Here is a 27198-nt window from a genome sequence, read left to right as displayed (position 1 = left end):
TATATTTTGAGAGTTTCTTAAGTTGTGTTTAGCATTGGTGTCCTTCAGGGTGTGGTCCTTCATAGTATTTTTAACTAAAAAAATTAATTATTTAAATAAATATATAAAAACATATTAAAGTTTTAATTTAAATAAAACATATAACATTGACATTAAAAACATAAGAAAATTACAAACTTACAAAAACTTGAAAAAAACAAAAAATACAATTAAAACATGAAAGATAAAAAACATAAACCATACAAACATCAAAGATAAAAACATACAATTTATTAAATTCATAGAATTTTTTTAACTAATCTTCATTATCTGGAAGATGTCCAAAGTTAGTCCAAATATGCTCAATCAAATCTTTTTTTAACCGTTCATGGACTTTTTTATCCCGAATTTCTGTAAGACGAGTAATCATAGTGCTCATATTGGAACCCAAAGTGGCGGTACCGACGGTATATGTTTGATCGACATCTTCTCCGTGTTGAAATTCAGAAACAATGTTTCGGTAACTGTATGTTCTTCTTTCATCCTCGATAATCATATTATGGAGTATTATGCATGCTCTCATAACATTTGCTATTTTGTACTTATCCCATAAACGAGATGGATTTTTAATAACGGCGAATCTAGCTTGCAAGACTCCAAAGGCACGCTCAACATCTTTCCGCACAGATTCTTGTTTTTTAGAGAAGAGAGAATTTTTGATACCTTGTGGGAGCCGGATAGATTGTATAAAAGTTGCCCATTTGGGATAAATACCATCGGTGAGATAGTACGCCAAATTGTACTCTCTTCCGTTGACAAAGTAGTTGACCTCCGGAGCTTTACCGTTAAGAATGTCATCAAATACATTTGAACGATCTAGAATATTAAGATCGTTCATAGTACCTGGAGCTCCAAAAAAAGCATGCCATATCCAGAGGTCGTACGAAGCTACTGCCTCCAACACGATTGTTGGTTTTCCGGTTGATCGTGAATACATCCCTTTCCAAGCTGTTGGACAATTCTTCCACTCCCAGTGCATACAGTCAATGCTCCCAACCATCCCGGGAAATCCACGTTTTTCATTTTCATAGAGTAGTCTTTCTAGGTCGTCGGGTCTGGGACGTCTTAGGTATTCATCGCCAAACAACTGGATTATTGCGGCGGTAAACTCGTGCAAACATTTCCGAGCTGTTGATCCACCAATTCGTACATACTCGTCAACTGTGTCGGACGAAGTACCATATGCCAATTGGCGAATTGCTGCAGTATATTTTTGTATAGGTGACAAACTGGCCCGACCGGTTGCATCCTGGGATTGACGAAAATACTCGACTTCTGTAGAGAGACGTTGCACAATACGCATGAACAATGGCCTGTGCATGCGAAACCGTCGCCGGAATAAATAGTCCGGGTATGTTGGAGTATCACTGAAATAATCATTCCAAAGATTATTGTGGCCTTCTTCTCGGTTTCTTGGGATAAAAATCCGTTTCCTTGGCTCTATCGGTTCTTCATTGAGACCAGAATTTTCGGCATAATTATCAAAATAGGCATCAAAATCATCATCCATACCATCTCTTTGGTAGTGATAATGGTATGATGAACCAGCCATATAAAAAAAGAGAAGTGTAGGAAAAAAGAGAAGTGTAAAGATGTTGTTTTGTTATTGAGTAAGAAATTTGAGTTGAAAAGAAATAATTGAAGTTGTGATCTTCTTTGGTTTGGTTGGTATTGTGTTAGAAAGAAAGAAAGAAAGAAATGAGAAGTGGTGATCTTCTTTGGTTGGTTGGTATGAGAAGTTTTGATTTGGTTAGAAAGAAGCAAATATATACGCAAGGAAGAAAGATCCGTGATACTTCAAATACAAGACCCGTGATACCAAATACAAGACCCGTGATACCAAATTGTGAACTTTTACAAGACCCGTGATACCAAATACAAAAAATGCCAAATAATTACATACAAAACGTGATAGCAAAATGACAACAAAGTTACAATACACCAATAACTCATGTTGATCCGTGAGACCTAGCCAAAACATAAGCTACCAATGCCATACCTACTATTGCTACCAAAGCTATCAATTCAAAACCAATTATTAACCTATTTCGGATCTTCCCTATCTCAAAAACTTCCTTCTCGATCCGTGACAGTTTCTGCTCTGTTTCATCACTCATGTGTGATCCGTAGTCAGTCGATAATGCTAAGTTATCTACCTTCTGAGACAAAACTTCACATTGATTGCCCATCTCTCTCATCTCCTCCATGACAGCTTCATCCCACCACTTGTGAATATGCATCTCTCCATCATCAATATTCCCACATGTGAAGAACCTACAATAACATATATAATTAGCAATTTCGAATCATAAACAGTTAAAACAAACCAAAATCATACAAAATAATTAGCAATTTCAATTCATACCGTCTATTGTTACTTGTAGATAAGAGGGGCTGACCACCACAGTAGCAAACCTTCGGGAATCCGAACTCAACCTCAGGTTGAGGAGGGTAAACTCTCGCCTGCGAATTCATGAAACTACTCTCAGCCTCATCCATCCGAATCAAAGCTTCTATTTCCCTTTGCTCAGTGTCGTTTGAGTATTGATCATATTGATCTGAGGAATCAGGCTGAGAGTAGCTGTAGTCGTGGCCCATCTGATTTGATACTAAACAAAACAAACATAAAACACATTCAATCTTAAGCCGAGTTGGTGAAACTAAAACATACAATTCATAAAACGAAAATCATACAAAGTTAGATACTAAACAAAACAAACATAAAACACATACAATCTTAAGCCGAGTCTTGGAAACTAAAACATACAATCATAAAACAAATGCTGAGCTTTGAAATACGAACTTAGATACTAATAAAATCAAACAAAGTTGCAACAACAAGTTGATCAGCTTAGAAATACTGAGCCACTATCTTATCCTTGATAAGTTGATCAACTTCACCAAGTGGCTCTGGTTTCGCAAGAAGTGTGTCTAATATGCCAAGCTTCTGTAGCTTCTCTTTTTCAGCCATGTCCACCCTCTTTACTTCGAACATACTCTTGTACTCAGCGAGAGCCTTCCCCTTAGCATTGTTCCTCTTGGCCTTTGCAGCCTTCACACCTTGAGGCCTTTCCTCAAACACTTGCTCACTGTGTGTTGACTCGGATTGTGAAGCTGGCTCGGAATGTGAAGGTGGCTCGGATTGTGAAGCTGCCTCGGATTGTGAAGCTTCCTCGGATTGTGAAGCTGCAGCCGGTTTCCTCTTTGTTCTGACCGAGGTGGGAGCATTGTTTATAGCGTTCAGGTTGATCCACTTCTGCTCAAACCTTAACATTAACCAGCAATGCTCCATTGTAAACTTCATATTTTGTTCAGCGAAGTAGATGTCGTGAGCCATCTTTAGTACATCATTCTCTGAGTGTCCACTGCTGTTGAGCCTCTCTGCTGCTGCATAAGCCCCGCAAAACTTGTTGACGCACTCATTGATCCTAAACCACCTTTGCTTACAGTTAATGTTCATCCCCTGTTCACCATTAGCCACAGCATGGGGAGTGTCCGCATAATATTTGTTTACCCTCTGCCAAAAGCTTCCTCCCTTCTGTTGATTGGCAATGATCGGGTCCTTGGACGTGTTCAGCCACGCACTGATGAGAATTTCATCATCCGCCGGATTCCATTTCTTTCTTTCCTTCCTAACAGGGGTCTCTTGAGAAAGAGGTACATCCTGCGACTCTTGAGAGCTCCAAGGAGGTACTTCAGGAGCTACATTGTCGCCTGGCGATGAAAAACTCTCATAAGGAGAGTTTTGTTGGTTATGCGACTCTCCTTGACTGTTTAGAAGCTCTAAATAACTAGAGGACTGACTAAATGGAGTGTAAGAACTCATAAGAAGAAGAGTTTTGGATGATGAGGGTTCGGAAATCTTGTTGGTTTAACAAGGAGAGAGATAGAAGATGATGGATAAACATTGAAGGGGGGTTTGGTGTTTAAAAGGTGAAAAGATAAGAGTAAGAGTAATAAGTTACCAACTATCTCTCAACTACCTAAAGTCTAATCACAATTTAAGACATTACACAGCTATAGACAACTATAGAACTACACAACTACAAAGCACAGTACAAAATATTTACGGTTTTCCTATATAAGTTTTATCACAACTAAATTATACTGTTGTGATCACAACTATATAAGTTTGATCACAACTAAATTACGGTTTTAAATATATCACTATTACACGCAATTATACTGTTTGATCACAACTATATAAGTTTTATCACCAACCAAAGTAGCTTTAATCTTAGAGACAAAACCAAAGCAACCAAAGCAATTTATGATCAAGACACAACCAAAGCAACCAAAGCAATTTAAAATCAAGACACAACCGAAGCAAGCAAAGCAAAACATGATCAAACTTATATTGTATAACAATTCATATAAATTTTTTAAGCGAGCATTAACAGAAATAAAGAATAGGAAAACTATTACACAACCAAAACAAGCAAAGTGTTTACCTGTGACTCAATGATTCTCAACTGCTCCGTCACTTCCCGTGTTGTGTTGCTGTCTTCAAGTGACCCTGAGGAAACTCATGACCACCAAAACAATATGCAAGCTATAGTCAGTTTAACTTTAACGAAACAACAAAATCAAAACAAAGTAGCTTTAATCTTAGAGACAAAACCAAAGCAACCAAAGCAATTTATGATCAAGACACAACCAAAGCAACCAAAGCAATTTAAAATCAAGACACAACCGAAGCAACCAAAGCAAAACATGATCAAACTTATATTGTATAACAATTCATATAAATGTTTTAAGCGAGCATTAACAGAAATAAACCATAGGAAAACTATTACACAACCAAAACAAGCAAAGTGTTTACCTTTGACTCAATGATTCTCAACTGCTCCGTGACTTCCCGTGTTGTGTTGCTGTCTTCAAGTGACCCTGAAGAAACTCATGACCACCAAAACAATATGCAAGCTATAGTTAGTTTACGGACGAACCATATACAAAACAATAGAAGACCAGACCTACCGAATCAGATGAACAATTGAAAATTCTTCAAAATTAAATCCAAAACCCTAAACTAATCAAAAACAACACTAAATCGATATCAGAATAAAAAATCGAAACCCAGAACCCTAATTCGAACTCTAATAACAAATCACAGACCCTAAATCGAGAAAGAATTTCGAATCCCAAAAGTTGAAACCCTAAATTCGCTAATGGCTGAAGAAAATTACCTCCTTTCACTTGGAAACAGGGGGATAATCTTCTAGATGATACCGCGGATGGATTGGTCGGACTAAATCTCCAGTTCCTTTCACCGGCAAAATGAGTCGCCGTCGAGAGAGATAGAGAGAGAAGAGAGAAAGTCACAGGAAGAAAATGAAGTCGAACATTTGATTTCTTCGTTTCCCCTACCAAAAAAAAAAAAAAAANAAAAAAAAATCTCTCATCGCCTGCCACGTGTACGGACGGACGGAGTAAACAACGTCCGTAAATAAGAAACGTATCTTCGAAAAATACCAAATTTACATTTAAATTAAATCATTTAATTACGAAGGACGGTGCATCGGACTACCGATGCATATGCCCTAAGACTATTTACATTGGTTTAGAATTACAACACCCTACTTTTCACCTTTCAACACTCCACATATTTTCTCCCTTTTCCACATCATAATTCAACACTCATTTTACTTTTATATTCTACAATGGTTTTAAGAAAATATTTAGAATATTTTCTTTTATAATTTTGTATTGAATTATTACATATTATTAAATGAAATTTTGCACTAAAATAATTAAGAATCAAATAAATTTTGTTTTCGTTTTTATTTAATATATAAAATAATTAATATATTTAAAATATGATTTTTTTATATCCAAATCTAATGAAACAATTGTCTATTTATAAAAAATGAAAAATGAAAAATTTTGATATAAATTATTTATATATAAAAGTAATTAATTTTTAAATAATTGAGTTTAAATAATTGGGATGAAAAAAAAAAGAATCAAGAATTTTGATGACCAATAAAAACACAACAGATGACAAAGAATACCCCACCAAACAAAAATTCACGGTGTTGATAAATTACAATTCCAAATTTGCCACATACTTAACAACATTTCTTACAACAACTGTTGAACAATTTTTTCAACATACCCATTGTAAGTAGTCTAATGAAAGAGTTCGTGGGTTGTTGCCATAGTCTAGACCCTAGAGATCGATTTAGTGTATTAAAAGCCTTTGATTGTAAAGGGAAACAAAAAGTACAGTCTAGAGATTATTTTGGTAATCATAAATACGATGATTTATAAGATTGTAAAAAATAAATTGTTTTGATATTAACTAATGTATTTAAAGGATTTTCTTTTTTAAAGTCAAATAACAATTTAATATTTTTATTTTTACAATATATAATATTAAATGTATATATGTAATATTGCAATTGAATGACCATATCAAAGCTAAATTATATTCACCTTCCACTTTATGTCTCTATATAACATTCATCGTGTATAAACATTTTTAATCACAAACAAAAATATGAAAATGATTATCAACTTGTCTCCAATAAAAATAGTGGTTACTCTACTTTTTCTTACATTTGGTTTTGTTCATAAATTAGCAATTTTTGATTTGTTCATAACTTAGCAATTACATTTGGCTTTGTTCATAATAGTTTTTGTATCAATTTTCTAAAATTTAGAGTACTTTTTTTAGCTATGAGATTTTTTGGTTAATTTATGGAGCTTTTTTTTTTTGCTAAATAAAAGATTTTTGATTATTTTATTATAACAAGGCCTCTTTTATTAAGAGGCCTCTTATATCAATTATAAGGTCTTTTGCTAACTTTAAGTTTTTGTTTGCTAATTTTGGGGGTCTTTTAAAATATTTATAGAGCCTTTTATTAATTATGGATCTATTAATTTTAAAAAAAAATCAGCAGAATGGGCCTCGAAAATTTGAGGCCCAATACGAATGTGTCATAGGAATTAGTGCAGGGCCGGGCCTGTTATAATAGTATGTGGTTCTCTTAATACTCTTTGTCGTATCCACTTTCTTCATCAGAATTGACTTATATATATAGATTAGCTCCCGTTTATTGTAGCAATGATGCCGTTGGTGCATACTACTTACTAATACGGGATGGTGAGGCGTTGCGTGGAGTATCATATGGTTTGCTAATATGACATGGAATATTATATTACTACAGTTCAGTTCTAAGTATTTTTACTGTATAACTAGTGTAATATATGGTTTGTTTCTCTATATTGTATATTTGTATGTATCCTAAATGTTTATGCAATTTCAAAATTATATAATATATATATTGTCAACTATATAATATATATTTCACAACTATCATTTTACCAAAACAAAATATTTATTCAAACCATCATTTACAAAAATAAAAAATAAAATAAAAAAGTCATGTGTAATTGCTTTAAAATTAAGGAAACATACAATATATTTTTACTGTTTAACTAGTGTAATATATGGTTTGTTTCTCTATATTGTATATTTGTATGTATCCAAATGTTTATGCAATTTCACAATTATAATATATATATATATATATATATATTATATATATATATATATATATATATTTTTTTTTGTCAACTATATAATATATATTTCACAACTATCATTTTACCAAAACAAAATGTTTATTCAAACCATCATTTACAAAAATAAAAAAATAAAATAAACAAAGTCATGTGTAATTGCTTTAAAATTAAGGAAACATACAATATATAATGCCGTCAAAAACAAAAGCCATGGGAATTGCATTCCAAGAATAGGAGGTTTTTGGGAAATATTTGAGATTACGAGGGATCATAAGCCGGAACAAAAGGGTCCGATTAAATGCCAAAAGAGAAGATTAATGCCAAATGTTCATTTTTTTGTTGTTGCACAATATAAAGGAAAATGAATATTTGGCATTTAATCTCATTTTTGTGGTTGGTATAAGAAATACTCTGCTGCCAACACAGTCGGATGTTTTAAAAGTTCACAAAGCACATTTTGTTTTGTTTTTGGTCTTACCTACGTACACAACAAAAAAGTGATGCTGGAGAAATTAAACACCATACAGTATAATGTAAAATTAACTAGGCCTCTAGTGTATATAGTGATTCACTAGGAACGTAATAAGAGAGCAAAAGCTGGCGAGAAGAATGGCACCAACGAACATAAGAGCCGTTGAGGTCAGGCCAGTCAGAGGAAGAGCAGTGTGTGTAATGGTGAAGCCAGAGTGAGAGAACTCGTTCTTGCTCCTCTTCTTTCAGTTCTGATATCATCTTCTCCAACACTTTCTCGAGCTCTTCTCGTTCCGAGCTTCTCAACACCGGTTTATCTGCTCCGTTGCTGGCTCGACACAACAATGGAATCCACGAAACAAGCATCTTCTTATTTGTCTCATCATCTCTCGTCGATTTCTCTTCATCTCTTTCCATCTCAGTGTCCTTCTTTGCTTCTTTGAACAATAAAGCTACACATAAAAAAAAAGGAAAAAAATCAAAAAATAATATCGTAAATAAGTAAATAGCATCATCCAATTTTTCTAAAACTGGAAAGAGATTATTCTATTTACCATATTCACGAAACAGTAATATTAATAAGTTAACAGAAGGAAAATTACCAGAAATTTGGACCAAAGAAGATTGAAGCCGTGGCTCAGAAGAAAGAGCGAGCGAAGCCAAGTTAGAAGCCGAAGCCCATTTCTCAACGGCTTCACCGGCGAATCCATAAACCGCCATCTTCTCCACCAACCAAAGAAGCTCCGCCGCAAGTTTCTCAGCCGACTGATCCGCCGTCTCTTCTTCACCACCCCAACCAGTGAGTCCATCTCCCACGGCTCTAACCGCAGCTCTCACCATCCGGTTTAATCCATAACCAACCGGTTCACTTATATCTCTCCGGTTATTACACTCAACCGTAACCGCCGCCTCTAACCGGCTAAGCGTTCTACTGAACGACGCGTTTAAAACCCTACGGTTCAAATCAAACAAGGCGAATCCGTGATTCTCTTCGATTAGTCTCTCCGCCAAGGATCGAACCACTTGGTACTTTCTAGAACTCACCGGGATTTCATTCATAGCCGACAGCAACTGCCAAATCGCTCGACCGATTCCTGATTCTTCGCAATCGCTTATCATCTCAAGCTTCTTCTTCTTATTCTTCGTCGTCATCCTCCTCGTCGGATTAGGGTTTGCGAAAGAGACGACGACGGAAGGAAAAGAGCGCAAGAAGAAGAGGAAACATGCAACGAGAAACATACGGAGTTTCTCGAGAAGCTTTGATTTCCCGGAGACATGAATGAGAGATTCATCGGCGAAAACAACGACGGCGATGATTATGTTGCGGAGGAGCTGAGGAACTACAGCAGCTGCTGATGATACCTTCTTCTCCATTCTTCTCTCTCTCTTTTCTTTCTTCTTTCTTCTTTGTAACTGATTTGATTTTTCTTCTTCTCTTTCGTTTGGTCGGTTATAAATATATGATCAGACAGCTCTTTCCTTTTTTATTATTATTATTATTATATACGCGTTTTTCTATTTTTTTTACTTCGGTTTATAGTTCAAAATTGATTCTGCAATGCCTTAGAACCGGAAGAAACAGATACGCCAGAGAATCAAACATGTTTTGCTTAATCATCTCTCTATTCTTACATATCAAGTAAACTAACTCAAAACTACAATAACGTTTTCTTGTTAACACTCTTTAGAAAAGAAAATACTATATAAGGATTAAGTTTAAGAAGGAAAAAAAAAAAAAAAAAAAACCCCTCTAGGGACCACCATTTGTAAACAATGTAATAACCCAACTGGTTTGTGTACAAAAGGCATTTTTTCCTAGGCGACAGGAATCTATAGGTAACATTACATACAACTGAAAAAAAAAAAAAAGAACAAGTCTCTCTATCCCCGGACCAAACCCCCCAAACTAAATCAATCAAATCCGTCACTCTCAACACAAGCTATGTGGAGAGATTTCTATTCCAGCTGTATGTATTTACATGGAAACCTAAACATTAAAAGTTAGAAAGCATTGTTGTATACCAGATGGATGTTTTTTTTTATGTACGATGCAGTGATCTTTTATTCAAATGCAAGAGACATGAAACTGTCGTCATCCAGAAGAGAATCAATGTCGATTAAATCGTCTTCCTCGTTGTAATTTGCAGCTTCCTCTGTGTTGCTATTGTTGTTTTTCAATGCTGAGCTAGAAGAAGAAGCCTGCTCATGAAAAAATTCACAAAAGGAGAGTCTCAAGTTTCAACTATTTATTTAGGTGTATTAATTAGTCTATATTCAGATACGCAATTGTTTACCTCGTTCTCACGGAAGCCTTCTACGACAGTCAATAGTCTACGGTATTGAGCCCTTGCCTCTGGATATTGAGCCATAGACTTCACTCGGGTTAGAGCCTTTTGAAGCCTTTCCTCTGTTTGTTTCCTTCCTTCCTTGAGAAAATCATAGTCATCTTCTTGTGGGGCAGGACATACAGGTTCCGCTGGCTTGGTGATTGTATCCCGTTTGAAACCGCGTAAGCCACTACCTTTACGCCTCCATCGCAATATGATTTTCTCAAGTAATCCTACGGACCAAATAATGGCTCGGTATTGTTTCCGGACTTGATGCCCTCTCACATGAGCCTGATAGGTTATCAATAAAAAATCCAACAATGTGACACAAGCAAAGACAACAAAAAAAAACCTAAACTCAACATCTTCAACTTGAATATAAAAAAATGTAAGTTTTTCAAACCTGAATCTTGACGATTCTTTGTCGGATCAGAAGGAACTCCTTTCTCTTCTTCCAACCACGATATTTTTTCTGGATTTGAACTGCAGCAGCATGAACAGCACCATTACTGTGCCCTGGCTTCTTAGTCTTCGCAGCTGCAAAAGAAACAGCTAACTCGTCGGATATATCAAATTCGTTGTCACCACCAAGTTCAGAGAGCTGTTTCCGCTGGAACGACTGCATCCTGAACACTTGATGAAGACGATCAGCTGCTTGTGTAGCATTAAGGACAGCAGTAAGTGAATCCTTCATCGAAAGTGTTTCTGGTACATCACCATAACTCATAGGCGTAGCTGTTCGCTCAGCTACTGTTAGAACAGCTTTTGCTCCAGAGGAGTCAGCGGAGCTGTTTTCTTTAGCGTCCACTGTTAGCTTTTCAAGGTAGCTAGTGAGGGATGACTCTGCAAGGAAACCCGATATTCCCCTGTGTCCATTTCCATAAGCCAAGTCCGCAGCTGTTTTACCCAAAGGATGTTCTGGAGATGGGTCCGCCAAAGCTCCAGCATCAGCACCCAGAGAGACAAGTACAGCGACAGTATCCTCTCTGAAGTTTAACAATACAGACAGAGTTAGTATCATTATGGATATACGAACCAACAACTGTCAGAGTAAAAAACAAAACGGTCAAAAAGAATTTTAAGAGCTACAGCTCAATCATATATCATTAGAAGACTGAGAACTTTTAGACCTATGATGAATGATGAGAAGTTTTTTAATGAAAAAGAAAGCAAGTGAAGGAAGATAATGCTGAGGTCCTTGCCTGCCACTGAATGCAGCCCAATGAAGAGCAGACCACCCATTTGCATCGCGGAAGTTGATGCTCACTCCTGCTGCTAATATTGGCTTTATCCCCCAATCGTACCCAAGCGCTGCGGCAAGATGTAGAACACCCTGTCCATCTTCATCTAATATATTCGGACCCTTGCCCTCTTCAGTCACCTTATGGATGAGCCAAAGATATAACTTATCTTCAAACTCTTCCCTAATCAGTCGCTCTTTTGCTTCCAGCTCTGTTAAATCTTTCTCAACTGTTCCGGGAAGAAGCGACTCTTTCTCATCCTTTAGCAACATGATTTTGCTGATTTTTCTTCGTTTCTCCCCAACATTTTCAAATATATGGTGTTCCTCAACAGAAGATCTGAGAGCCAGCAAACTTTCAAACCGCAAATGAAGCGATGCTTCAATTGTATTGGCACCATAAATATCAGTAGCATTTAACTTTCTGGTAGATCCAGGAAGGAAATCGAATTCTCGTACTTCACTGCAAGAGAATCTGTCAGAACATGTAATATAGAATGGGACTCGACCGACTTCATGTGGCGGAGCGTGACAACAAAGAACACCATCTACTAATATCTCAGCTGGAACCTCCACTTCTCCAAACATGCATGACCAGCTGTAGCTATTTACTTCCTGAGGACTCAACAGAAATGTCCCAATAACCATTACCTGATCGAAAAATTGAAACGGTAGATGAGAAAGGAGTTATCTCTCCTTGCAAAAACCTTCAAAGCAAAAAAAAAACCGAAAAATAAAACCTGAAAGGGTAATACCGGTTCATTAACAATACATACAACAGAACAGCAAAATGAAAGTGCTACTCCTAAGCATATATGGGCTTACCACTTGCATAAAGATTGGATTATCGGGTAGAAAAGGTGTTCTATGAAAAAAAGCTTCGAATGTTTTAGCAGAGAAAAGAGTGAAACAAAACCAAATTTACAAAAAGAAAGAAAAAATGGGCAAATTGGATTAGCCAAAAACCATCTTAACTGAATGCTACACCATAAAACCATATCTCAAAAATAACATAAAAATTACCTCAACTTCTGAGTCTGTCTGAGTCCATTTGGGCCAAAAGTCGATCATAGTGAAGCGCTGATGCTCGGACAGAGAAGGACTTAAGGAAGACCCAGCTGCTGCAGTTTCATATTCAACAGAAGTCCATGCAATACCTCCAGACGAAGACTGCATCTGCAAGTCCTCCATCTCCCCAAGTTCTTTACTAACCCACCGAGAAAAGCTGTCAACCTTTTTCAAACTATCCTCTTTTTTTAACAATGCTTTTCTAAGAGGTAGCGTTTGGTTTGCACTTGCTTCATATATAAGATCCTCCGGGCCTACTTTAGGTATATATGCGGCTTCATTATTAGTAAAAGGAGCTTGAAAACTACTAGGCTGCTGATTTTGACTGCCAAGAAGACTGGAAAATGTCCCCATATTTTCATGCCCTCTTTGCCCAAATAAGGCAAGATCGGTAGTATCAGTCATACCAGAATGCGAATCCATGGGCCATTTTTGCAATGGCACGCTTTCCTGAACAGGCATCTAGTAGAGAAGAGAATCTTAAAATCAGATCTTTTCAAAGAACCAACATTCATGATGAGAAAATGCATGCTTGAATAATTAAGTAAAAAAATACCATAAGAAAGACAGCATAGATTCTATATAGATTTAAAATGAATAGCTTAGATATAAGCATGCATATATCACCTGCCAATTTACTTGATTTTGAAGAGGCTGTGTCTGAGTCAACGGAGCATTATAAGGTAGATTCTGGTATCTTGCCAATGAATTCTCAAAGGAAGCATCCCATGCTGGGACATCACCTGATCTTTGGGAGTCACTTTCTTTTACTCTGATCCCATGAACCTGCGAAAGAATTCCAATGCCAGGAGCTGACGTCCAACCATCTGGATTTCCTAGGAAGAGAAGAAGACATTCTCAGCAAACATGCTGAAATTTGGTAAGGCAAGGTAGCTTGTAAAGCAGAAAGCAAATGTGGTACCCAAAACAGAGGCCGTATTATAAGAATTCATTGTGCTAGCATTCTGATGATGTATTATCTGAGGAACAACAGTCTGAGGTTCAGGATTTGGTTGCAAACTGGAACTTGCTTGACGACTATCCCCTGCGTCAAAATGATATTAGTTTGTGTTGAAGCAGAAATACAATCAACCACAGAGGCTCATCAGTGAAAAAAACTACATTCTTAAACAAAAGATACAAAAGCAGATTATATAAGAGAGAAATTATATACCAGAATCAGCATCTTCACATAATGGTGACAATATGCTGGATCGGGTTGCTGTTGAATCAACATTTACAGAGCCGGTGCCACTCAACGAATTTGAATGGTTTTCTTTAGTTCCACCGGTACTCATCCGGTTACCCTGTATAATAGCATGACGTAGAACATAAGATGACTACATCAAAACCACCCGTAGGAAAGACAGTATCCACTTACAAAGGATGATATAATGTTGAGTGATGGTATTTTAAGAACATATTAGTACAGTACCAAAATCAAAGTTATACCTTAACCTCCAAGTAGTGAACAAAAACAATATGCATCAGATCCCTGTATCCATATAACATACAAACATTGGACATCAGCACAAACACTGAAAAGTAACACCAAATGAAGAAAAGTACTAACAAGCACATTTCATCCCAGAAGACAGGAATTTTAGAGATCACTTGAAATGGCCTCCTTTGGTTTAGCCTTGTATGAACATTATTATCGATTCATCTCACAACCTAGTCTCAAAAATTACAATAATATTCCTCTCTCTGTTCTTTCGAGCTCATGTTCTGCTAATAAAATTAAAAGGCCATTCCCATGACACTAGAAGACTACAAGGCACACTTTACATGGTTCGATTTAAAGAAAAAAATGCAGTGAACAAAGCAGAGAAATGCAGAAAGATAAACGTTTATGATGCTAAACAGAACAAAAACATATGAAATAAGGACAAAGATATAATAGACTCACTGTTCAAGCATCCAGTAGCACCGCCTCTGGAAGTTCTCATTATCTTCTCCATGGGCGTAGTAACAATGTAACACATCAATGCTTCCTACCTATATAAAGTTAAACAATGTTACTACTCTCAAGGTGAATCTGCACTAATATTTAGCGAGGAGACATGAATGGAAAATATTAACCTTCAGCTTTTCGTGAGCCTCTTTAACCGTTTTCCCATCTTTCTTCTTCCTCCAGTTGTGCCCATCTTTTCGGAAATATCTGAGCACCTTCCTATCAAAGAGAAAGAGTGAACCACCTACAAGAGCAGGGAAATTTTCTGTCAATTTAGAGAATACAAAACCGCAATAAATTTGTTGCACAACACACAAAAACTTGTTAACTAATTTAGGAGAAATGGGGGAAATCAGGAAGAAAAACATACTGGGTGGTCGGTTGGGAGGCTCGGAGGCAATATGAAACTTTTGATGATTCCGAAGAATTTCACAAATCTCAGCAGGTCTCAGCCACCTGTGTTGTGCTTCTGACAACAACTGCTTGATATCTACAAAAGTTCACAAAATGGTAAGAAACACATTAAAAAGCTACCGAAATCAGCATACACTTCCCATAGCTAAAACATTCATTAACACTCTCTTGCACTAACCAATATCAATTAAAAAAGAATATCAAATGCAACAGAGCAATCTAACTAATAGTGATCAGATCCAAACAACTAAAGTAAAAAAACACGGCAAGGAAGATAGTAAAAAAAAACGCGTAGAGAGAGAACCTAATCGAGGAGCAAATCCGAAAGATCCGCGATCCGCCATGGAACATAAACCCAACAACAAAAAAAACCACCAGAGAGAGAGAGATCTCTAGCTGTCGCAATCACAAACGAACCCTAAATCGATCTGGGGTTATGTAAGAAGTGAGCTAATATAAAGCTCTGTATAAAATTTTTTTTTTTTTCCGAGCTTTTCCAGGTGTGAAAGCGATTCGATGATTTCCTTTTTCTCTTTGTCTTTTTGAGGGAGGGAACAAGAGGAAATCGGAAGGAAAGCGCCGATATGGTGGTGGAGGAGGTTCGTTTTTTTTTTATAAAAAGGATCACATTTTTATCCACTAAGAATTTTACACGTGGCCACATGGGTGTGTGTTGAAAATTTTGTTCAATGTGTGTGTTTCCTTTCTATTGCAAATTATAATCTTAAACTAAAATGTTGAAAATTAGTGAAAATGTTTTAAAAATTGTACTATTATTTACATTGAATACTAAAAATGATGATAAGATGTATCTAATTAAATTGTTAATATAAGTAATGAAATTAATAAATGCTGCAGTTGGAAAAATGACACATTAAGGAAGTTTACAACTTTCCCCTTTTAGTGACTTATCTTATGAAGTTAATTATTTAAGGTAAGCCGAATTAAAACCAATCCAAAACATATTGGACCGGGCTGTTCTGTCAAGACCAAGATTCACGTGCGCTATGAACGTTTCACTTCAAGATTCGGACAAGCTGAATGTGCATCCGTTCATGTACTCCTCAAAATCATTCACATCAAAAGATAATATTTCTTAATACTAAAGCAAGCAAACAACAGTTGAATATTAGCCACGTGTATTCAGCAGCATTCGCCGCGAAACAGCTGATCTCACGTCGATTTTTTTTGTTCCTCAACTACTTTACACACTATCTTAGTCTATCTTTCAAGAAAAAAAAACAGCGTTGGATAAACCTCTTACCTGAGATCTGAGAAGTGAAAATCTATAAGTATACGAGAGAGTGCCGCCAGATGAGTCAACTCGTTAGGAGAACAGCTTTACGAGCTCTGATTGTTTGCGGCGGAGGAACTTGTAACATGTCCGTGAGGTCTGTTTCCTCTGTTTTTGTCATTAAAAGACCGGATGAGATAACAAAACGGATGCAAATTCATGATTGGTGCGGCGGTTTTGGCGATTTTAAGATCGGTTCTAAACATGTGCAAGGTGTGCATATTTGTAGATGATCCTCATATGTATACAACTTTATAGAAAATTGTACATGAGTCCCCAAAAAGAAGATAACAAATAACTAACTAGGATTTGTATACTCTCAATTTCAAGTAGGGAATCTCAGCTTGAAGTGGAGGAGGATGAGTTCTGCATCGACGATGGAGAAGAAAGTTGAAAACTCGACGGTGAAGAAGGATCAAAACGGCGGTGGATCGGTGGCGGTTCCAAGCTATTGGGGAATAGAGACAGCAAAGATGAAAATTACTCGGAGAGATGGATCGGACTGGCCTTGGAACTCTTTTATGGTAAATAAATTTATATACATCCCAAATTTACGTAGACAAATTAAGCATTTTAATATGAATTATGTATATTTTGAACAGCCATGGGAGTCTAGTCAAGCAGATTTGTCGATAGATTTGAAAAAGCATTACGTTCCCAAGAATATCGCCGACAAAATCGCCTACCGGATTGTCAAGCTCCTCCGTATTCCCACCGATTTATTTTTTCAGGCATGACCCTAGTCCAAAATAAAACGTTACATATCCTTTTCATTGGTTGATTTCGTTATTTCGGTTTGGTTAATTTGGTTTGTAATTATGTATGAACTTATTTTTCTCACCATAGCTCACATACACGTTTGTATGGATTCACGGTTTCACGTGACGTTCAAATGTCTTACATTTTTCTCCCTTAATGTTAACTATATATATATGTTGTTTGGTCAGCAGAGACGATATGGATGCAGAGCAATGATGCTAGAGACAGTAGCTGCAGTACCAGGAATGGTTGGAGGAATGCTACTCCACCTAAAATCAATCCGAAAATTCGAACATAGTGGCGGTTGGATCAAAGCATTACTCGAAGAAGCAGAGAACGAGAGGATGCATCTAATGACGATGATGGAGTTAGTCAAACCTAAATGGTATGAGCGTCTTCTAGTGATACTTGTGCAAGGGGTTTTCTTCAACTCGTTTCTCGTTTGTTACGTGGTTTCGCCGCGATTAGCTCATCGGATTGTTGGATATTTAGAAGAAGAAGCTATACATTCTTACACCGAGTTTCTTAAAGATATCGATGATGGCAAGATCGAGAATGTTGCCGCGCCCGCCATTGCTATTGATTATTGGAGATTGCCTAAAGATGCTACGTTGAAAGATGTTGTTACTGTGATCCGTGCTGATGAAGCTCATCATCGTGATGTCAACCATTTTGCTTCAGTAAGTCTTGAAACACAAACTCTGTGACAATTATGGTTACAAAAATCATGGCTTTGAGAATCAGCGAGTCTCGTATATACGTGGATGTGTGTTGTAAATTTGTTAATATCGTGAGTTGTTTGCAGGACATTCGCAACCAAGGAAAAGAATTGCGAGAAGCAGCAGCTCCGATTGGTTATCACTAAACCAATTTCAAAGAGTCTTCTACTTAGATAGTTTTCTTATGAATTTGGTTGAATGTACTAAACATTTAAAAAAGGGGGTTTCAGATTATAAAATTGCGTCTCAACCATTACAATCGCTTATCAATACTGTATGTAGCAGTAGCACGATCGATTTTTAATCACAGAACGCGATTTGAAATAGTCGCAGCTAAACCGGTACGAATCAGAAGTCGGTACCATCCGGTTCGATTTGTAACGCTTCTTAAGGGTATAAATGTAATTAACAATATCTTATAGGGGCAAAATTAAAAGTCCCCCCGCATTGTAGATTCCATTGTTTTAACCTAATTTTTTTCACTTGTCGCTCTTCTTCTTCTTCTCTCTCTCGCTCTTTCTCACTCCGCCGGCGGGAAAACCATGTCGCACTTCGGAAGGTCAGGTCCACCGGATATCAGTGACACATACTCACTCCTCGTCCTTAACATCACCTTCCGTAATCTCTCAATCCCTCTTTCTCTCAACCTCGTTACAATATATGTTGATTGTCACTTGTGAACGAACTGGGTTTCTAAAGAGGTTAGGGTTTGTTATTTTTTTATGTGTAGGTACGACTGCGGATGATCTCTATCCTCTATTCGCAAAGTATGGCAAGGTCGTTGATGTCTTTATCCCCAGAGATCGAAGGTTCCGATTTCTTCTCTTCTTTCTTCTTACTTGAGAAATTAGGGTTTCTTCGTTTCTGATATTATTGAATCAGTCAGTTCGAGTTTTGATACGGATGTGTTAATTTTGTTTAGGACTGGTGATTCTCGTGGTTTTGCGTTTGTTCGGTACAAGTATAAAGATGAAGCTCACAAAGCAGTGGAAAGGCTTGATGGTAACTTTATCTAAATCTTTGTTATTCTTTGTTTGTTGTTATATGAGTTTTATGCTATTAGGTGGCTGGATTTAACATGACTTTTTGTTTCAGGAAGAGTTGTTGATGGCCGGGAAATAACTGTTCAGTTTGCTAAATATGGCCCTAATGCTGAGAAGATGTAAGCTTCTTCTCTCTTAGGCAATGATTGAGTCAAGTTTCTTGTTTTACTTGCTGTTTTTATTTCGGTATACTTGTAGAAACTAGAAAGATTTTTACCTATAATCTTATATGCTAGTTACTCTTTATTTACGGGAGTTCACTATGAATGTTTTCTCTTGAGAGACCGTATCCGTAGTTTGAGGAATTGGAACCTCTCTGAAGTAAAAGCTGCATCTGTTGTTGTATGTTGATTAGTTTGTATTTATTGTGTCAGTTCCAGAGGAAGAGTTGTGGAACCACCACCAAAGTCACGAAGGTCAAGGAGCCGTAGTCCTAGGAGGAGTCGTAGTCCTCGGAGGAGCCGTAGTCCGTCTAGACGCCGTAGTCCTAGAAGAAGCCGCAGTCCTCGGAGGAGGTAAAGTTTCTTCTTTAATCTGAATTCTTTTGATGAGGAGGTGCACCACAGAGAGTTAATGGTGATGCTATTTACTCAACTAGCTTTTGTTACTTGATTTATCAAAGTATTTCATCTCAGACCAAGAACCCTTGGTTGAATAAATCTCTAATCGAGTTACATAACATCCAGGTCCAGAGATGATTATAGGGAAAAAGACTACCGGAAGAGGAGCAGGAGCCGAAGCTATGAGAGGCGTGAAAGGCATCAGGAGAAGGATAGAGATCATCGTCGGCGCAGTAGGTCTCGTAGTGCCAGCCCAGATGACAAACGCAGAGTCAGAGGCCGTTATGATAATGAGAGCCGCAGTCACAGTCGCTCCTTGAGGTTTCTTCCATTGTGAACCTCTTTTCATGTTGTTGTTACCCACAGTACTATGTTAAAATTATCCTGATTTCAACTTTTTGACATGCAGTGCATCTCCTGCTCGCCGCAGCCTCAGCCCTAGAAGTTCCTCCCCACAAAAAGCCTCTCCTTCTAGAGAAGTTTCTCCTGATAAGCGTAGCTATGAGAGGTCTCCATCTCCTCGTCGCAGCCTCAGCCCAAGAAGCCCTTCTTTGCAAAAGGCCTCTCCTTCTAAGGAGATTTCTCCTGAAAGGCGTAGCAATGAGAGGTCCCCATCTCCTGGTAGCCCTTCTCCCCGGGGCAAAGCTGCTGCTGCTTCTCGAAGCCAATCTCCTTATGCTGCGGTGGGTTACAAAAAGCACATTGCTTTAGATGTGTACAAATAACTTGATGTCTGAATTGTGCTTGTTTACATTTTTTTTGCAGGAATGATAGCAGCCACTTGTGAAGAAGACATGATGTATGAAAAACATGTTTGCTTGTATTGATGATGTTTCATCGTCAAGCACTGGAACGTCTACCCTCTGTAGTATTACTTGCTTTCTGTAGGTGCCCTTAAACTACTGACTGTATCTTTGTTTCTTGTTATCTTTCGGGTTTAGTTATGTGCAAGGATTATTAAGTGTCTGAACAGGCCTTTTAGACTGGTTTGTTTAAATCTTCTTCGGTTTGGAATTCACAGCATGCTAACTCTATTCCATGGCTTGTCTTGAATTTTTCTAGTCTGGTTCGAGAAAAGAATTGACTGGGAAGATGGCACAACCATGTTGAGATTGTAGCTGTTGATGCTGTTTATGAAACTGTAGATGCTCGATGCTGTTTATGAAACCGTAGATGATCGATGCTGGTCACAGCATTCTGCTGAAACTCCCCCTTCCATACATAGTAGCATATTTCGGTCTCTAACTTATTGCTCCATGCTTAGGAGTTCCTGGTTCGTTGAGTTTTCAATCTAACTACTCTTTTCTGTTTAAGATTCTTATCGAAAGTAACTAAAACAGAGATGAGATCACAAATAGCTAACTTTCAGTTGAGTTTGTTTTGGTCTCTGTCTATACGAAGGTAGAAAATTGAGATCACAAAGAAGTAATATAACATGTTCTTGTTTTTGATTAAGCAATGGTGAGATTAAGAAGCTGTGTAAACTCTAATCTTCTAGTCTCATGGTAAAAAGTCTTATACTTGTTTGGCCAATAAGTCAACCAAATAAACCCTTTAATCTCCCACTCCATTTTTCTCCCCAATGCTCCTTTCCCAATCTTCCACACAACAGTTTCTCCATACTCATCCCCTGCAAATATAACTCCTCCTCTTCTCGTAAATGACCGATACGCCCTTGCATACCGATCCTTGAACCAAGACCTCGGGCTCATTATCGAAAACCGTGATGGCTTTGTTGAGAAAACCTCTCGTCCACCAACACTGCTATCGTACAAGATCCAGTTTAGATTAGCTGTGTAGCCGAGCACAGATTGCTCGAATTTCCATGGGGTCATTGTCATGGTCGAGGCTTCTCGTCCAGCGACCCTTAGGCCTAGGGAGTTTGGTGGGTCGAAGGAGCCTTCAATAGATCTCTCGACTTCAAACTCTCGTCCCGGGTTGTTTGATGATTTGCTGACCGAAACGCTTATGAAATCGGTTTGGAGAGTTGGAGTTAGTTGCAGAGAGATCCTTGATGGGAAATGCTTTTCGTGCTCTCCTGCTCCTCTTCTCGACATCAGTTTCTCGTTCACAAGTTTTATTACATCGTATCTGCATCCATTAGCTATGAATTATTAATTGATAGCCAAAAATACCTTTGTAAGAAAAATAGAAGTGTCAACAATTTTAGACCATTTTATCAAAGAGTCTTTGTACACATGGGGTACCTGATGTTGTCTATCTTCACGATCACATCGATCCACTTGTCTCTAACTATGACTTTGTGATTGAACTGCATCACACCTTCAAGCTGATTAAACTTGAGAGAGAACAACAATCTCGAATCAGCCATTGGATTGCTCGATCTCTCTACTTCCATGGCTTCAACAGGACAGTACAATTGCACTTTCCACAATCCATAAGCCGAAACAGCGTAAGAGAACAAAGGGCTCGTTGTGTTCTTGGTGGACTGAGAACGACGCTGCTCAATGATCCAATTTGTAAACGCTAGATTCACCGTTCTCATCCACTGCTCTTCCAAATTAGACCCTAGAAGCTTCATCAGAGATATCACCGCTTGCCTTACATGACAAGTAACCAAATGGTTCTTGAGGGTATTGAGGCAGTTTTCACGGAGATACAAAGGAGCTTCGTAGACGCAGACGACGAACGAGAGAGTGAGAATCACGGCGTTGAATATGTCTTTGAGACGGTCGATCTTCGATGAACCAGGGTTAGGGATTTTGATCGTCGAATAGTTAGAACTTTTAGATGTATAAGTTAAGACAGATTCGACGAAATTGAAGAGAAGAGAGATGATTGTTTGTTCATCGAAAGGGTTTGGTGAGTTTGGTTTGACGTTGAGCTCTTGTTCAGTGGTCCAAAGATACAAAGGAGAATGATTATTGGATTGGACGATGATGGATAAAGTGAGAAGTGTAGGGTTAGGGTTCTTTTGTGCTATGAGGTTTAGGGTCGAATTCGGAAAATCAGAAGTGGAAGGGCAAATGCAAAAGTAAAGAGAAGTTGTGCGCCATTGAGTGATCTGTGGTATGTTTTGTATCCAAGTGAATACATCAGGGAACTTCTCGGACATCATTTTTTTTTTTTGTTTATAAGGTTGTGTTTGAGTTTTGTCTGCGTATACACGTATATATAGATGCACCGTGCACGTTATACTGCATCTGTACGTTAAAGGGGGGTCCTGAACAATGAATTATGTGCAGGATTTAGCAAAAAGAAATATGAAGTGATAAGCTTGAAATTACCTAAAAGTGGAATAATAAACTTGGCCATTTCGTAGGAATATACTTTTACATATTTATCCATGAAAGGGTTTGGATATACTCGTAGTATAATTTTGTGAAAATATAATTGGTTTGCAAGCCAATCTACATCTTGGGGCGAATTAGTGATATTTAATTTTACCATAACTTAAATGTTTATTTCATTTTACTTCTGTTAATTGCTAATTTTTATATATCTATATTTTCATAATTACGAAAATATATTTTTTTTGAATCGGAAATTTGATTGAGTTCTTCAAAATTGGTATGATAGAGATGTTTTACTGTGCTATGGTATGCATGAAAATTGACAAGAGTTGACTAGGAACAGTAAAATGAAATTCAGATTCTTTGTCATAATCAGAAAGGGTTTATGTTCTTGCTTTTATCCAAAATATACAAAGAAAATTTGTAAGAAAACAATTATTAGCCATAGATTCTTTTTTACCACTTTCGCAGCGTGAAGTAAACAACAATGGCCCTTTGCATTAATTTTTTTACTTTACGTATTTCTTTGGTTCACCCCTATCTAGTCATCTACACGGTGATAGTTTTCAGATGCAATCCACATATTTCTTACATTACTTAATCGAGCCCTTTAAATTTTAAAATTTAATGATTAATCAAAACTATCAAAACTTCCTTCATTGGTAATTTATCTTTACTGCATTTAGTAAAGAAACGAAATTAGAATATCTATATGAGTTTCCACAAAATGAGATAAGATTAGATAATCTAGAGAGACACCCACACGCTAAAAAGCATGAACCATCACTACTTTCTAATTTGGTCATAATCCTCTTTTGTTGCTTTTATTCTCTTTTTGTGAAATTAGTTAGATGCGAAATTGCTTCTTCTCCTGTCATATTTAACGCAGTTTCTTGCACCACACGTCTGGAGATGCGCGTTTCTGAATCTGTCTGGCATCGCAGCACTGTATGCATACGTGTGAAACCACACATTTTCGTATCGGTTCACATTAGGCCCATGTAAAAAATTAAGGCAAGAGTGTACCAATATAGCCAAAATACATTTATCTTCTAAGTGATACAGAAAATGTCTCCACAAACTCACAAGTACAAAACTTTACAAGTGAAACAAAAGCATCAGTAATTCATCATCATCATCATCCATTCACACGGCTTTTTCCCAGCCGCTCTTTGCCGCCAAGCGTTTGGATTATAGCTTCCAAGAGTTTAATCTCGTTATCGCGTTTGGAGATCTGTTCTTGCATACCTCGAAGTTCTTCCATATGCAGCTTGAAAACCTCTGAAAACATGAGTTACAAAACAAACATATGTCTCGTTTTCATCAAACCAGAGAATATGAAAATGCATATAAACGTGCATGGACACCCAAGAAGCGGATTAAATCAAAAAGAGGTGTAAGTGAGTGAGGTTATAAACAACATACTTGTGGTGTTCTCAAGCTCTTTTGTGACCTCTAAGGCACGTGATTCAGCAGCTTTTTGAGAAGACTCAGCTTGGCGTTTCTCTGACCGAGCATGAGCAGCAGCTGTAATGGCAGCATCTAGTTCTCTTTCTAGTGTTTGTACCCTTTGCTCAAGAACCTAAAACAAAAACATTGAACAGAGTAACGAAAATCTGAAACTATCACTTATCTTGGACACTTATTGGTAAAAACCTCAAGGTCCAGCCTTTCAGGATCTGGTGATCATTTCAACCAACAATACATCGAAAAATCAAACTAAAAACTCAATCTTCTTCCAAAAAATCCAGAAATATATAACAAAAATGTAACAATTACTACTGATCCAGAAAGTTACTAGTGACCAGAAGAGATCAGGTTTGGTGCAATATAGTGATTAAGTCCCCAAGATTCTAAATTCCTGAGCTCCAGTTTTACCAAAACAACACAATGCTACTAATAAGTTCCAAAACTCACCATCCAATGCAATTCCAAATTCACACTGAGCTAGAGAAGTACTAAACCTAACTAACTAATCAAATCCAGAAATCACCGAAGCAATCATCAAAATTCAGCCAATCAACCTCAATAAACTCGAAATCAGTCACCGGAAAAAAGGATGAAACGGACCTTGATTGTTCTGGATTGCTCGGAGACGAGAGAGGCTCTAGAGAAAGTGTCTTCTTCGACGAAGACTGCTTTCTTAAGAAGAAGTTTCTGAAGAGAATCGAGATTCGATGCCATCTCCGTTATATTCTCCAACGATCCTTTCCATCTCTCATCACTCCCTCCGATCTGCTCCTCCATTGGGAAGAAGAAGATCAGAAAAGATCTCTCTCCCGGAGAATAATATTTCGCCGGCAAATCAAAAAAACTTGACTCCCACAGATCGATCGGAAAAAAAACACAAACAAAACTAAAAGATTCTTTGGGCTTTCTTCGGCCCATATAACCCAAAAGAGCAGTTGTTCTTTTTTTTAACCGCATGGCCCATTACGAAGGGGAAGCCAATAAGATGAGGAGGCGTGTCCAGTTTCGAGAACGTACTTAATGACGTGTACCAATAATAAGACTGGAACTGATAGGATCTCACGCTGCTCTCTCGTCCACAAGTTCTGATATTTAAAAACACACCAGCTCGTTAAACCTTTTGATTGCGTTGACACGTGTCGGTATCATGGTCACTTGTCTTTTGATTCTGCCGAAAAATACAAACAAATAATTTAAAAAGTTTTTTAAAATAAAAAAAAAATAAAAATTAGGAAGCCTTCATCTTCTTCATCTGCCGAACATCTCTAGAAAGTCCTAATCACAAAAGTTTCTTGAAGTTTTTTTTTCGATCTAGCTTCGTTACAATCGCTTGGGATCTACTCTGTGTTGGTAAAATTATTTTGTATCGGTGAAGTTTTTTTTTGGGAGTTTGCTTGCTAGTGGAAGAATCTGTTCTCACAGGTGAGCTGCTTATTTGTTTGAGACTTTTAGGGTTCATTTCATACGTTTGGTTTGGTGTGGAATCTATTTTCGATTGAATTTGATTTTGAAATTCCTGGTTTGAGTAGGAAGCTGAGCTGAGGATTTCTCAGATTTGATTGTTCCTTGTTTTAGTCTCATTTAGTGGGGTTTTAGTTGTAATGATGATAGGTTAACTCGATTTTGTTAGATATTACGAACACAGAAATGGATGAATCTTAGTAGAAGTGAGGATCGGTCTCTGGTTGAGTAAGCCTTTTAGATTTAAGGGGTTTTGGATTACCATTTCTTTAGGATTTTAATGGGTTTTGATCCTGGATAAGAAAGATTTAAGTTTTTCAGTTTTCAGTTTTAACTTTTTAGGGTTCAGTGTCTCTGTTATTGGAACTTTCTTCCAGCTGTTTAATATCTTATGTTTCTTATCCAGAAGCTGTTACTAGTAGTTTCGGGATAATGTCCATGGTTTTAGTGGTCATTAAAGAGTCTTGAAGTTGGGAGGAATGTCGGGCTTTTACGTTGATGAGGTGAGTTGAGTCACAGTGATATGACCAGTGACCTCTATGAGACTTTTGTTGTTTGCTCTTCTTTGTATGTTCCTGTGGAAATTACTGTTGTGAATTTCTCACTGTTTGTGGGTTCAAGATCTTTTCAAAATGCTGAAGGACAATTCTGCCATCTCATATTTTACTTCTTGTTATCGCTATCACTTGGATGTGTATTAGTTTTTGGGTTTCTATCTTATATTATATAGTTGGTTTGAATGCTTCCCCCTAGCTTTTTTTTCTTCAACTTGCTAATGTTAATTTGGTAGCTGAAGTTTTTTTCTTTTTTTTTTTTTAGCTAGATGATGATGGTTATAGTCCGAATGAATTGCATGGGAATGATGATGGTATAGTGCCAGACTCGGTGTATGGGGATGGAGGTCAGTTTTCAGTTCTAGTAAGTAGCAGAAAGAAACGAAGAAATGAAGATATGGGTAGCGGAACAAACCGTTTAAAGAGTAATACTTTTATCAAGAGAGAGGACGATATGTTAGGAAGAAATTCATGGGCTAATAAAAACAGTGGTGCCTCTACGGTGTCAGGCAAAGATGTTCAGGATATGACATTGGAGAATGCGAACATTTCAGATCATGGTTTCACTGGTGGCAGCGCAGATGTGGTTGAAAACTTCTCCACTGCAGATCCTATGTTGTGTGACAATTCCGCTACAACACATGATGGAGCGTATAATTATTCCCTCAACAACATTCCAAATGCTGAAAATAATCTCAATTTTTTCGACAATGGAGACAAAGAAAGCAATGATCTTTTCTATGGCTGGGATGACATAGGAAATTTTGAGGATGTCGACAACATGCTTAGGTAAAACTTAAAGATATTCTCATTTAGAGTCACACATTGGGGGATCATCGCTTATAGGAGAAACATGTTATCATTGTCATTAGCTTACACTTAAATCTTGGACCCTGCAGGAGTTGTGATTCAACTTTCGGCTTGAATAGTCTTAATAATGAAGATGACTTGGGCTGGTTTTCTTCTGCTCAGCCAAATGAGGAGACAGAAGGTGCGATGACAGATGATTTAAAACCAGACAAAATGTTGGAAAGTCAAAGAACC

At 37.4% G+C, this 27198-nt stretch overlaps 9 protein-coding genes across 17 annotated transcripts in view; 3 read left to right on the top strand and 6 right to left on the bottom strand.

Moving 5' to 3' along the window:
- Positions 1877-5361, bottom strand: LOC104742264. 2 transcript variants are annotated; one of them, XM_010463256.2, is made up of 5 exons: positions 5226-5361; positions 4862-4926; positions 4491-4555; positions 2405-2648; positions 1877-2313 (listed from the first exon to the last, which is right to left on the bottom strand). In XM_010463256.2, exons 4-5 carry the CDS (start codon positions 2635-2637, stop codon positions 1989-1991), a joined length of 558 nt encoding a protein of 185 aa, XP_010461558.1. In that variant the 5' UTR covers positions 2638-2648; positions 4491-4555; positions 4862-4926; positions 5226-5361; the 3' UTR covers positions 1877-1988. The 2 variants fall into 2 exon arrangements, with proteins under 2 accessions (XP_010461558.1, XP_019088005.1); XM_019232460.1 differs by lacking the exon at positions 5226-5361 and having other exon boundaries at positions 4862-5199.
- Positions 2891-3865, bottom strand: LOC104757365 (glutathione S-transferase T3-like). Its single transcript, XM_010480102.1, has one exon. The coding sequence runs from the start codon at positions 3863-3865 to the stop codon at positions 2891-2893; it is 975 nt and encodes a 324-aa protein (XP_010478404.1).
- LOC104742256 lies at positions 8065-9468 on the bottom strand. Its single transcript, XM_010463243.2, has 2 exons — positions 8640-9468; positions 8065-8489 (listed from the first exon to the last, which is right to left on the bottom strand). The coding sequence occupies exons 1-2, from the start codon at positions 9409-9411 to the stop codon at positions 8110-8112; spliced, it is 1152 nt and encodes a 383-aa protein (XP_010461545.1). The 5' UTR covers positions 9412-9468; the 3' UTR covers positions 8065-8109.
- LOC104742237 (calmodulin-binding transcription activator 2) lies at positions 9774-15616 on the bottom strand. Of its 2 annotated transcripts, none has more exons than XM_010463221.2 (13): positions 15345-15616; positions 14997-15116; positions 14755-14870; positions 14582-14670; positions 14125-14167; positions 13847-13979; positions 13595-13717; positions 13300-13508; positions 12628-13134; positions 11567-12255; positions 10768-11350; positions 10332-10655; positions 9774-10236 (listed from the first exon to the last, which is right to left on the bottom strand). In XM_010463221.2, exons 1-13 carry the CDS (start codon positions 15382-15384, stop codon positions 10099-10101), a joined length of 3114 nt encoding a protein of 1037 aa, XP_010461523.1. In that variant the 5' UTR covers positions 15385-15616; the 3' UTR covers positions 9774-10098. The 2 variants fall into 2 exon arrangements, with proteins under 2 accessions (XP_010461523.1, XP_010461536.1); XM_010463234.2 differs by having other exon boundaries at positions 12628-13122.
- LOC104742221 (ubiquinol oxidase 2, mitochondrial) lies at positions 16255-18065 on the top strand. Of its 2 annotated transcripts, none has more exons than XM_010463210.2 (5): positions 16255-16547; positions 16668-16858; positions 16937-17065; positions 17285-17773; positions 17899-18065. In XM_010463210.2, the coding sequence occupies exons 1-5, from the start codon at positions 16355-16357 to the stop codon at positions 17956-17958; spliced, it is 1062 nt and encodes a 353-aa protein (XP_010461512.1). In that variant the 5' UTR covers positions 16255-16354; the 3' UTR covers positions 17959-18065. The 2 variants fall into 2 exon arrangements, with proteins under 2 accessions (XP_010461512.1, XP_010461503.1); XM_010463201.2 differs by having other exon boundaries at positions 16665-16858.
- LOC104742204 (serine/arginine-rich splicing factor SC35-like) lies at positions 18278-20770 on the top strand. Of its 2 annotated transcripts, XR_760484.2 has the most exons (9): positions 18278-18430; positions 18543-18621; positions 18735-18814; positions 18908-18974; positions 19230-19370; positions 19542-19736; positions 19825-20098; positions 20181-20299; positions 20478-20770. XR_760484.2 is itself a non-coding variant. In XM_010463174.2 (8 exons), the coding sequence occupies exons 1-8, from the start codon at positions 18355-18357 to the stop codon at positions 20184-20186; spliced, it is 918 nt and encodes a 305-aa protein (XP_010461476.1). In that variant the 5' UTR covers positions 18278-18354; the 3' UTR covers positions 20187-20449. The 2 variants fall into 2 exon arrangements, 1 of the variants encoding a protein (XP_010461476.1); XM_010463174.2 differs by lacking the exon at positions 20478-20770 and having other exon boundaries at positions 20181-20449.
- On the bottom strand, positions 20779-22537 carry LOC104742215. The gene is made up of 2 exons (XM_010463188.2): positions 21623-22537; positions 20779-21506 (listed from the first exon to the last, which is right to left on the bottom strand). The coding sequence occupies exons 1-2, from the start codon at positions 22492-22494 to the stop codon at positions 20867-20869; spliced, it is 1512 nt and encodes a 503-aa protein (XP_010461490.1). The 5' UTR covers positions 22495-22537; the 3' UTR covers positions 20779-20866.
- LOC104742194 lies at positions 23672-25025 on the bottom strand. The gene is made up of 3 exons (XM_010463168.1): positions 24740-25025; positions 24095-24251; positions 23672-23950 (listed from the first exon to the last, which is right to left on the bottom strand). Exons 1-3 carry the CDS (start codon positions 24914-24916, stop codon positions 23808-23810), a joined length of 477 nt encoding a protein of 158 aa, XP_010461470.1. The 5' UTR covers positions 24917-25025; the 3' UTR covers positions 23672-23807.
- Positions 25337-27198, top strand: part of LOC104742186 (protein LNK1-like) — a 6050-nt gene continuing 4188 nt past the window's right edge. Inside the window, exons 1-3 of one of the 5 annotated variants that reach the window (XM_019238541.1) lie at positions 25337-25561; positions 26010-26103; positions 26420-26645. In XM_019238541.1, coding sequence (XP_019094086.1) covers positions 26080-26103; positions 26420-26645 — 250 coding nt within the window. In that variant the 5' untranslated portion in view covers positions 25337-25561; positions 26010-26079. Of the gene's footprint in view, positions 25562-26006; positions 26104-26419; positions 26646-27198 lie in introns of those variants that run through there. The other 4 variants (XM_019238539.1, XM_019238542.1, XM_010463157.2 and 1 more) reach the window with 4 other exon arrangements.

Source organism: Camelina sativa, chromosome 2 (genome assembly GCF_000633955.1).
Source record: "Camelina sativa cultivar DH55 chromosome 2, Cs, whole genome shotgun sequence".
NCBI classification, from domain to species: domain Eukaryota; kingdom Viridiplantae; phylum Streptophyta; class Magnoliopsida; order Brassicales; family Brassicaceae; genus Camelina; species Camelina sativa.
Note: the sequence above shows the minus strand (reverse complement) of the source record. Positions and strands in the feature narration are given on the sequence as shown.

Excerpts from the sequence above, each read along its gene's own strand:
- LOC104742221 (XM_010463201.2), top strand. The coding sequence starts at position 16,355 with ATGAGTCAACTCGTTAGGAGAACAGCTTTACGAGCTCTGATTGTTTGC. Across the intron at positions 16,548-16,664 it reads CGGTTCTAAACATGTGCAAG|TAGGGAATCTCAGCTTGAAG; the intron begins GTGTGCATATTT and ends CTCAATTTCAAG. Across the intron at positions 16,859-16,936 it reads GGCCTTGGAACTCTTTTATG|CCATGGGAGTCTAGTCAAGC; the intron begins GTAAATAAATTT and ends TATTTTGAACAG.
- LOC104742194 (XM_010463168.1), bottom strand. The coding sequence starts at position 24,916 with ATGGAGGAGCAGATCGGAGGGAGTGATGAGAGATGGAAAGGATCGTTG. Across the intron at positions 24,252-24,739 it reads AGCAATCCAGAACAATCAAG|GTTCTTGAGCAAAGGGTACA; the intron begins GTCCGTTTCATC and ends TTTTTGTTTTAG. Across the intron at positions 23,951-24,094 it reads AGAGCTTGAGAACACCACAA|AGGTTTTCAAGCTGCATATG; the intron begins GTATGTTGTTTA and ends TCATGTTTTCAG.
- LOC104742264 (XM_010463256.2), bottom strand. The coding sequence starts at position 2,637 with ATGGGCCACGACTACAGCTACTCTCAGCCTGATTCCTCAGATCAATAT. Across the intron at positions 2,314-2,404 it reads TCTACAAGTAACAATAGACG|GTTCTTCACATGTGGGAATA; the intron begins GTATGAATTGAA and ends ATGTTATTGTAG.
- LOC104742256 (XM_010463243.2), bottom strand. The coding sequence starts at position 9,411 with ATGGAGAAGAAGGTATCATCAGCAGCTGCTGTAGTTCCTCAGCTCCTC. Across the intron at positions 8,490-8,639 it reads TTCTTTGGTCCAAATTTCTG|CTTTATTGTTCAAAGAAGCA; the intron begins GTAATTTTCCTT and ends TTTTATGTGTAG.
- LOC104742204 (XM_010463174.2), top strand. The coding sequence starts at position 18,355 with ATGTCGCACTTCGGAAGGTCAGGTCCACCGGATATCAGTGACACATAC. Across the intron at positions 18,975-19,229 it reads GGCCCTAATGCTGAGAAGAT|TTCCAGAGGAAGAGTTGTGG; the intron begins GTAAGCTTCTTC and ends TTATTGTGTCAG. Across the intron at positions 19,371-19,541 it reads AGCCGCAGTCCTCGGAGGAG|GTCCAGAGATGATTATAGGG; the intron begins GTAAAGTTTCTT and ends CATAACATCCAG.
- LOC104757365 (XM_010480102.1), bottom strand. The coding sequence starts at position 3,865 with ATGAGTTCTTACACTCCATTTAGTCAGTCCTCTAGTTATTTAGAGCTT.
- LOC104742237 (XM_010463221.2), bottom strand. The coding sequence starts at position 15,384 with ATGGCGGATCGCGGATCTTTCGGATTTGCTCCTCGATTAG. Across the intron at positions 14,168-14,581 it reads TGCTACTGGATGCTTGAACA|GGATCTGATGCATATTGTTT; the intron begins GTGAGTCTATTA and ends ATATGGATACAG. Across the intron at positions 13,135-13,299 it reads AAAATCAAGTAAATTGGCAG|ATGCCTGTTCAGGAAAGCGT; the intron begins GTGATATATGCA and ends CTTCTCTACTAG.
- LOC104742215 (XM_010463188.2), bottom strand. The coding sequence starts at position 22,494 with ATGATGTCCGAGAAGTTCCCTGATGTATTCACTTGGATACAAAACATA. Across the intron at positions 21,507-21,622 it reads GTGAAGATAGACAACATCAG|ATACGATGTAATAAAACTTG; the intron begins GTACCCCATGTG and ends TAATGGATGCAG.